At 36.1% G+C, this 10,605-nt stretch overlaps 1 protein-coding gene across 1 annotated transcript; it reads left to right on the top strand.

Annotated features, from left to right (window-relative positions):
- The first annotated feature begins 1,136 nt into the window (after positions 1–1,136).
- LOC117425517 (forkhead box protein F1-A-like) lies at positions 1,137–5,480 on the top strand. Its single transcript, XM_058993694.1, has 2 exons — positions 1,137–2,487; positions 4,677–5,480. Exons 1-2 carry the CDS (start codon positions 1,503–1,505, stop codon positions 4,835–4,837), a joined length of 1,146 nt encoding a protein of 381 aa, XP_058849677.1. The 5' UTR covers positions 1,137–1,502; the 3' UTR covers positions 4,838–5,480.
- The last annotated feature ends 5,125 nt before the right edge of the window (positions 5,481–10,605 follow it).

Genomic DNA, 10,605 nt, shown 5'->3' with positions numbered 1-10,605 from the left:
GCTGTAAATGCGAGTCTAATGGAACCTCTCCTTCTCTAGTGACTAACTGGGGTGGCAAAACACAATTTGACACCTTGGTATTCATTGTGACTATCTTGTCACCTTAAAGACGGTGCCAAAAGTTGAAAGTGACTTACCTTGATTTTTGAATGACATCTGATGGAGAAAGAGGATGTCAGGCACCGAGGTGTAACCCCTTCACTTCAGTTCAGGGCTTGGTGTGTGGCAAGCCCGAGGGTGTTTTTTTTGTTTTTTTTTTTGTTTTGTTTTGTTTTTCTATCCTGGACGCAGAAGCCTGGCAAACTTTAAAAAAAATTAAATAGTATAAACCCTTCTGCACGTATTTTATTAAAAAAAATCTAAATAAACTGCACAGTTTCAAAGTATCAGAATGGGGTATTAGGAGATCTAGCGCGAGTTTTTGCTTGATTTTTTATTTAAAGAAGCCCAGCGAATATGTTTACATTTTGCTTGTATAAACATCCTGCCCATGTTCCTGTCTATCTTAAAAAGAAATCAGAAACTGGATTTTAAATGGATATGCCCATTTCTATTAAAGCACTCTTGAATTTACTATTACATTTTATTTTTACATTAAAATAATCTGTAACAAACTCTAAATATAATTTAGACAACATTTACACGAACAGTCAATGTACAACAAGAAACTGCATGAATCCATTTTGTACTTTAAAAATAAATGTCAGACGCAATTGAATTAAAATATGGGCTGTAACGGTATTTACATAACATTACATATGATTATAATGGAAAAATAAAAACAATACTAACTAGTGGCAGATTAGACATGTAAAACACTGAACAATAAATTATGCTAATACTGTGGGAAATGTAAGCTAATGTTATTTTATTTGGTCGTTTTAATTTAAATAACATATGTTTTTCACATCAAATCATGACTCGCTGTTCAGACTCGGTTTTAACTGTACACAACAAAGTGTGTTATGTGTCTTATTAAAAAGTAAAAAATAAAATCCTCACATTGAGAATAAAGGCGGGTATGGTGTGTTTTCTTCAGCCCACCCTATGTGTAGATGCTGGAGTGGGAGGGGGGCGGGGCGTGAATATCTTGCCTCATACGTCTCTGACTGTCAAGAGCCCGCAGGACGCTGATGACAAGAGATAAGTAAAAGGCGTTCTCCAGTGCAAAGGAAGAGAGCAGACCAACAACATCGAAAAGCGACTCCCTATGCATGCCACTAACTTTGGAAAGCAGCACAACTCGAGAGCTACACAGGGAACAGACCCTTACGCTTACATTTCAGAAAAAACGACTTGGACACGCAATTTCCTGAAACAACACTTTTACAACTGTTGTGTTTATGACACACTTTAAAGCGGTAACAGACAAATCGCTGTTTCAAGGGTTTCTGTTTTTTTATATTATTATTATTATTATTATTATTATTATTATTATTATTAACTAAAAGGAAGAGACCTGATTTTTAAAGTGTTTGACATTTTCCCTAAGGACTTTGCAAATGACGGCAGAAGTTCAACAACCATCTTCGCAGACCCCTGCCCAGAGCAGCCCTATGTCTGCAGCTACAGAAAAGCCGAACGGACAGACCTCAGTGATGGAAAGCGCCTCTTCTACCACCAAAACCAAGAAGACTAATGCTGGAATCAGACGGCCAGAGAAGCCTCCTTATTCCTATATCGCTCTGATAGTGATGGCAATACAGAGCTCTCCATCTAAAAGGCTCACGCTGAGTGAGATCTATCAGTTTCTCCAAAGCCGCTTTCCTTTTTTCAGGGGTTCATATCAAGGATGGAAGAATTCAGTGCGTCACAATTTGTCCCTTAACGAGTGCTTTATTAAGCTGCCGAAGGGTCTTGGCAGACCGGGGAAGGGTCACTACTGGACCATTGACCCCGCCAGCGAATTCATGTTTGAGGAAGGTTCATTCCGAAGAAGGCCACGTGGCTTCAGGCGAAAATGCCAAGCGCTCAAACCCATGTACAGCATGATGAATGGACTCGGGTTCAACCATATTCCAGAATCCTACAACTTCCAGGGTACCGGGGGCTCACTCTCCTGCGCGCCAAACAGCCTGTCTTTGGAAAGTGGCATTGGCATGATGAACGGGCATTTAGCAGGAAACGTGGACGGGATGGCTTTAGCAGGACATTCTTTGTCACATTTACCGTCCAACACTGGACATGGCTACATGGGAAGCTGTACAGGACCTTCGGGAGGAGATTACTCCCACCACGACAACTCGATGCCAGCCTCGCCTTTGCTCACCGGCGGGGGTGTGATGGACCCTCACTCGGTGTACTCAAGCTCGGCCTCAGCTTGGGCACCCACAGCTTCAGCCTTGAATAACGGGGCATCCTACATCAAACAGCAGTCCCTGTCACCTTGCAATCCCGGGGCAAACCCTTTGCAACCCAGCCTGCCGACACACTCCCTGGACCAATCTTATCTTCATCAAAACGGCCACAATACCACAGACTTACAAGGTATTATTATTATTATTATTATTATTATTATTATTATTATTTATTTATTTATTTATTTATTTATTTATTTATTTATTTATTTCTTAGCAGACGCCCTTACCCAGGCGACTTACAGTCGTAAACAAATAAAACATTTTATTTTATGTTTCTATAGTTACTTTTTAAGAATGTCTTTTCAAAAGCACGAGTTATATTATCACCATATGCATGTATTTATTTTGAAAAGAGAAAATGTAGGCCTTATTGCTTTTCTTACACAAACCCTGTTCCTTAAAGAAACTGTTCAGTTGCAGAACTAAACAACATTAAGTACAGGTACACGCTTAAATTGTTCTGATGATGTGTTTCTGTATTAAATTACTTTGAGTGTTACAGGTGCAAATATTTAATTGCTTAAAAAGGTTGATTTTACTTTAAATGTCTTAATATATGACAATGTAATATCACGGGTCAAAACAAAAATCTCGATCAACAAATGTTAAGGAATGACAAAATATGACACGATATATTTTTAACCGATTATGATACGCATTAGAGAATACTTAACATAACACCAAAAATAGAACCGACTAGTCCAATTAGCCTATACCAAGGAAGTCAAGTAGCTTCCTGTCCTCGTTTAACTGGGCACTTCACTGAATAGCAAACAGAGGCTTTAACTCTGACTGTGTTTTCCTAAGACATTCCTGGAGGTGGGTAACGAAAACACAGGGAGGGCATCTCTGCAGGCACTGTATTTAGGATGGTGCCAAGCCACCCTCAAGAACAGCAATCACCAGCCTAGGCATCACTGCTGCAGAGTCTACAGGGATTGCATTGCGTGCGGCGGTCCGCTGTCAATTAAGACAATCTCTGTCCTGCACTTATAGACTTGACATTATTTCCCTAACTTTCACCGCAGCCTCCAACTGCAGCCCCACATTTTTCTGTTTAGTTGCCAGTTTTCATGCATACCTAAAAGTAAATGTTATTTAAGTTATAGTTTCACACAACCCATGTACCAAAGTCCTAAATTATATCGATATCAAAAAGGGCCGTATCATGTTTTTTGTGTTTGTTTATCTTTTCTTTTTTTTTTGAAGACACATGCTTTATTAAATTACTAATCGCGTATTTTACTAACAGCTAACAGCATTTCACTTGCATGCTAGTACATATTTTGATGCTACATTTTGAGGTGCCCTTACATATTTCTCTTTATTTAGAGCTTATCATTTATTAGCATGGATAATATAGAGGATTAATAGAAATATTACGCGTGCAACGTATACTTTTCGTTTGGCAGACAGGCCAGCCTTTAATATATATATATATATATATCAGAGTATAAAGTTATTATTTTAAGGACAGTGGCAACATGAATATTTATGAAATCAAAATGGCGCAGTACATTTTAGAATGTGTCTTAAATCAAGATGATTAAAATACTTCAAAGATAAAATTAGCATAGTTCTTATTTTTTTGAGATTTTTACTAAATGTTCTTTATATGTGTGTGTGTGTGATAAATAGTGGATTATGCGATTACACGCGTGCATGCTCCAATTATGTTATAATACTGTATTCTAGCATATTCTTTCAAATACGATAAATCTATTTTAAATATACAATTTGCACAATCAAGTCGTGTAATTTATTTAACATCAAACGCTTTAAGAGTGGACCAACATTGAAAATAAATTGGTCCGTAAAAAAATCGCCTACAAATCGTTCTACAAACCTCGAATTCTGTAGAGGCCTTTCACGGTGACGCAGTTATTAAGCAATAAATATCCGAGCAGCCACAAATAGGACATTTAAAAATATTGGCTATTTTAAAAGCAAAACTACCCTTTAAAGTGTATTTTCAATACAATGTAGGCAATATTGTGCTTTTTACTGTTGTTTATCGTATATTGTATATTGTTTTTTTCTTTTTTTTTTTTTTTTTTTTTGCAAAATATGTTTTGTTCCAGTGTTTCCTAATGATAAGTAAACACGTATTATTATTATATAGCTGTACTGTTATCAATATGTTAGTCTTTCTTGTTTACTGGGTTGCAATTATACAAACTGAACACAGATTACTTTGTTGCCCATATCTATGATTGCTAATTTCCGATTGATTTAATATCCATTGCTGAATCCCAATGATAGGTCTGTATTCTCTATGTGTTCATTTGCTGACCATACTGTTTTTGTCGTTGACAGGCATCCCGCGGTATCATTCCCAGTCACCCAGTATGTGTGACAGGAAGGAGTTCGTCTTTTCTTTCAACGCTATGACTTCATCAGCAATGCATTCGGCTGGAAGTGGGTCATACTACCACCAGCAGGTCGCTTACCAGGACATCAAACCGTGCGTCATGTGATGGCGCGTTGGATGGCACAATAACACAAACACATTGTAACGTAGAGGAAGCCTTTAAAACTATCCTATAAAGGTGACAAACAAAAGGACGCATGGGCTCCCGAGAACTGCTTAATAAAAACACCCCCTGTCCAAGACAAAACAAAAATAATCCAGTTAAACAACGGGAAACCAGTTCAAAATCTAAGGAAGGTGAGAGAACCCTGTGCAGTACATTTGTACGAAATACTAACGTTTTCTCTCATGCATGTAAAAAATAAAAAATAAAAAATAAAAAAAGCATGCGTGTTTCTAAATGGTATTTTTCATTCCAAAATAAGCCGTTACAGACTATTAGACATGGACACGCTCCAAAAAAACAACATCATGAAGACTGAAAATCTTAGGCATCAAAATACCATGTAATCTTAGATGCTGCTGCGTGCTATCAAGTTTACCAAGAAGACTGGTAAGAGTGTATATTGCAATGCACCACTTACTGCGACCAGGTTTTGATGCTACTCAACTCTGCTGGCGGATAACTACCACGGTTGTACCTGTATTGTGCTACATGACCCGGTTTAATGGAGACACCTTTAACCCTTTTACCAGTGTAACTGTTCGAGTTTACAGAGACTCGGCGCAGAAGCTATTTCAAAGCTTACTATATATATATATATATATATATATATATATATATATATATATATATATATATATATATATATATATATATATATTAAAGGGCACGCTTGTGCCTCAAGAACAACGATTTCAATGTTTAAGGATAATTAAAGTGGTTTGAGATTATTTTTGTTATAAATGAGTAATTTGGTGCAGAATTAACGTTTTCAGAGAAATGAAGGCACTTGTATATCAAAGCGCAACCTCTTATTTATTCTGCATATTTGCTTTTAACCGTAAAGACACAGTAGCCTCCAAATATCAGTATTGAATGGTTTTTACTTTATTGTCAATATTTGCAATGAAGGACTTTTTTTAAAATCATGTAGGAAAACGTTTATAATGTGTAACTACATTTTGAAGTTACAAAGTTTATATATGATGTTTTTTTTTTCATGTGCGTTTATCTGTATTGTAACACCTATGTTATTTTTCTGCACTGTATAAATTGTAAATTGTGTAATGTCTTATGTTTTTATCTGACCTAATTTCTGTAAATACACAGTATTGCATTGTAAATAAAATGTTGGCATGCAGTTTGAGTGGAACTGTTAGAAACACCTATAAACAATTTATTCCGAAATAACTTTTGTGTTCATTTGTTTTTGTTGCTTATTGTTTGTTTTCTATATCGCTGTTTTGTTGTTGTTCTTTAAGCATCAACCGTAAATAACACATCCTTATCCTTAGTGTTAAAAATGTTTATACCCCTATCGATAACCCAAAAGAATATACTGTAAATGGTTTCAAAACGGTCTCTAAAAATAACCGAGATTTACACTGCAAACTTGCAAGCCATCTAAAACAAGTGTGTAGGATTCAAGGCCTGTTTAATTACGTTATTATTTTTTTTTTTAGACTCGACAAAAATATTTAAGAGCTAAACCCTGCTTTTGTATTTGAACCTTAATAAATATCTGATGTAATAACATTTTTCTAGCAGATCCTTACCTGCACATATTTATTTCGCCTATACACGTCCAACATTAACATCATGGAAAACTTTGCGCTAGCACACACACAACGAAAATTAGGCCCTCGGAGTTGTTTATGTGTTAGCTTATCATTCGCAGTTTGCTTTTCTCTTTAGGAAAATAATAATTAGTTAACCTACGGGAGGTCGAATCTTGGCAAATAGGCACCTCCATAAATAAAACTCCACTAGTAAGCCTAACACACTGTTTAAAATAAAAATGTGAAAAAATGTCTGTGGTTCATATTTAAGTTTTTAGACAAATACAGTATTTCAGTGACCAAAACCGTGTTGAAAAGAGTAAATGCAACATTGAAAACGAACCATAACCAAAGTAATCAGAAATAGACGCTGCTTTACACTCAAAGCTTGCAATTGTGTTAATTGGTAAAACAATATATTTTACTGAGGTAAAAAAAAAAAAAAAAAAAAAAAAAAAACCCAATGTAGCCGAAGATTTTAATAGGGGGTCATAAAACTTGGTTTGTAACTTTTAAAATGGACTGGTAGGTACCATAGCCTACCTAATTATTTGGTTTAACGTTTTAACATTTCGCAATGTCTGTTTATATGTTCATTAAGACCACCACAGTTGCTCCCTTCTCTCTAGCTGCTTCTTTTCAAATATGACACTTTAGTCACTGGGTATTATTATTATTATTTGTAAGGGTGGGGGTTGGAGGGGGGTATGTGATAACTTTAAACAAGTTACCGTTATGTGATTCTAAACAAGGGGTATGTGATTCTAAACAAGTTACCGTTAGGAGAAGAATGGAATACAAATAAATATCAATAGACAATGTAGGCCTACTTTATTTACCTGTGTATATCAGTCAGGGGTCTGCACAGTTTTTGCGTGTATATTAATGGCGAATAGGCCTGGGGTTAGTCTGGTTTTCTGTTCGTTGTTGTGCATTTCCAGTTAACTTTGCTTTACACTTTCACAAACTAAACAATTAGCTAAAATAATCACTGTACACAACACGGAGAATCCTATATATTTTAAAAGCTAATGGTTTGTTTGTGCAGTTTTCTGTCCATTCATTTTGCTTTAAACGTATTTGTGTTATTTATTCAGTACAAAAAGCAGGGCCGTTTTGCACACATCTGTTTTTAAAATTCTAGAAGATATTTTGATAACATGTTAAAAACAGTAGCCTACAAGTCGACTACGATGAATCGCATTATATTCGTTTGTTTAAAAGAGGGGGATTTACTTTGGTATTTTCTAGCACCCAATATGTTGGAAGGTTAGGAAGACCGCGTTTCCTCACGGCCACTGCGACAATACCCCCCACATAATTATGTCAATCTAGATAATTGGAAAAAAATCTAAACCAGAAGCGGATCGGTGCCATCTTTAATTCTATTTTAAATACATTTTCTGAATGGCAGCTTTAAAACGTTTCGTCAATTCGCTGGAACATGTAGTTTATTGACCTTTATGTTAAATGTTCCATTTACTTCACGATTTAAATAATTATAATACAAAATCTAGGCCAACTGTTGTTAAGAAAATGTACCTATACGTGACAATGTAGTAATGCAAATCTATTCTCCATAATTATAAAACTCAATTTAGAAGTACTAAAATAAACGTAATAAATTAAATCAGAAATGTTTTGACTAGAATTATTATTATTTTTTTTAATATATATCAATGTCTCTGATACTGTTAGTATTTCAAAATGTATTCTCCAACTGCAGAATTGAAGAGTTCCATCTAGTTATTAACATTCTAGTGCCACCTTGTGGTTACAACTTGACACAACAAGAGGCTGAGAAACCACGCTTACTTTATTGTAGTTTTCTATGACATATATAGCTTAGAATTAAATTGGTTCAGGTCAATTCTAAATAGAATCTTGTCCCCATTGACTCCCATTATTTTCATTAAGCAGGTTTTTCTGCATAGGCTTATGTTATTAAAACTCAATAACGGATACAGAACCTAAACCAGTAAAACGTGTTTGTTAATTCTATTTAATTGTGTGCTACATTTGCAAACAGACCATACTGTATTAAGAACATAACAACATAAGAAAGTTTACAAACGAGAGGATGCCATTCAGCCCATCGTGTGATCTAAGAGTGCGTTTTGGGAGATACGCGGTCAGTAGCTCCTGCAATTAGCTAGGTGCTGCTCCATTCAAGGCTTTATAGGTCAATAATAATATTTTAAAATCAATTCTATATTGTACAAGGAGCCAGTACAAGGAGGCTAAAACAGGGGTGGTATGCTCATTTTTTTTTGGTTTTAGTCAAAATTCTAGCGGCGGTATTCTGAACAAACTGTAGGTAGGACACGGCATGTTTTGGGATACCAGAGAGGAGTGCATTACAGTAATCAATTCTTGAAGAAACAAAGGCATGTGTTAATCTCTCAGCCTCAGTTAAGGAGATAATAGGTCTCAGTTTGGCTAAAAATTAAATGTTTTTATTTTAACTGATCATCATAAAATCTCTCTATTCATAGGGCTGGTTTCACAGACCCTGATTAGTACTAATCTTTAGGTAAGGTTGTCAAGATTAGTGCTAAATGGGGGTCTGTGAAACCAGTCAAAAGTAACATAAGAAAGTTATGAACAGCCTAATTCATAAGCTGCATCAACTCCATACACCCACCACACTGTGCACGTGTCACAAAGCACCTCCTACCCTCTGTCCTGAGTTTGTCTCCACTCAGCTTCTGAATGTGTCCTCTGGTCTCTGTCTGTCATTAAAATAGTGGCTGGGTTGACTTTGTTGACCTCTTTAAAGATTTTAAATACCCAGATCAAGTGTCCCATATTTTCTAGGCCAAGAAATGTAAAACACTGAAACATACTAAAAGGAGATATGGTGGTAATACAATTTACAAATCAATGAATTCCTGTCAAACATGCAATTCAATATAAATAAACAAAATCCTGAGTGAAGCTACAATTTTCTCTTTGTAACTGTCTCTCCAGGACTTCAGTGGTAATACAAAAATAAAAGTACTGCCAACAGTTAATATCTGTTGCTTTTTAAAATCCCCTTTTAACCAAAGTAACAAGATCAAGAGAGCAGTAAGCCAAAGCACTTCATTAGAAAAATATTTAGAAAGAGTGTGTGATTTCAATCCTAGCACAGCCATGCAGTACAGTAATGTCTGATTAGCATCATCACTACCGCTGCAGTCCAAACATCATGCAGTTTTAATAACACGGCCATTCCTACTCTGTAATTCAAATAAATAATAATATGTTTCTGCCAAATAATAAAAGTGTATATGACAGCAGATTATCTTGCTTTTCAAAATTACTGAGGATAAATAAATAAGGAACTTATTACACAAAACCTCCAAACAAAAAAACTCAAAATTTATATGACCTGTGCTGACAAAAGAGCTGATAAAAAATATTTCACAGCATTTCAGAACACACTGTAACGGCAATGTACTACATACTGATAAATACATCTACGAGAAATCTTATTTTACTGCACATTTTTTGTCTAAATGAAAGAATCTCTCAACAACAGCTATCATAAAGAAATAATCCTATTTTGACAAAAGCAGGCAGTACTGTGCCATCTAAATAGTAAACTATAGTGTTAGGGCAGTGGAATTGCTTCAGTCCCAGTTGATTAATGTACTTGTGTTTAAAACAATATCTAGCACACATACTCAGACTGGGGTGCTCTGTTAAGATTTAAGACCTTTTCTCTCATACCATCCCATCAGAACTCAAGTAGATGGGTTAATGTTAAAATGGAAATTTACTCCTATGATTTGGCAACAGAAGACCCAATTGTAAACATCTAGTACTTTTTAAGGGGTTTCTTTATGGTAAAGCATTTTCAATGGAGGGGTGAAAGGGATTATGAATCTCAGCTCTCTACACTGCACAAAATAAATATAAACCACAGCCCAACATGGCAGCTGGTTTATGAAAGGCTTTTCACTTCAGCGGTGCTTTCAGCTTCTGTTGATTTGGGTCTCCTGGGGGCTGGCCCACGGTTGCGCTGGCTTCTCTGACTCTTGGCAAGTTTGGCGCGGATGCTGCTCCCGGTAATGCTGAGCCCCTCGAGAGCGGCCAGGACGCTCTCCGCTGTACCCGGGTCCTTGTAGTCTGGGAAAGCCTGCCGCTTCACTACCTGCCAGTTCAGAT

Source organism: Acipenser ruthenus, chromosome 20 (genome assembly GCF_902713425.1).
Source record: "Acipenser ruthenus chromosome 20, fAciRut3.2 maternal haplotype, whole genome shotgun sequence".
Taxonomy (NCBI): Eukaryota; Metazoa; Chordata; class Actinopteri; order Acipenseriformes; family Acipenseridae; genus Acipenser; species Acipenser ruthenus.
Note: the sequence above shows the minus strand (reverse complement) of the source record. Positions and strands in the feature narration are given on the sequence as shown.

Coding starts and splice junctions, on each gene's coding strand:
- LOC117425517 (XM_058993694.1), top strand. CDS start 1,503: ATGACGGCAGAAGTTCAACAACCATCTTCGCAGACCCCTGCCCAGAGC. Junction 2,488..4,676: donor CAATACCACAGACTTACAAG/GTATTATTATTA, acceptor TGTCGTTGACAG/GCATCCCGCGGTATCATTCC.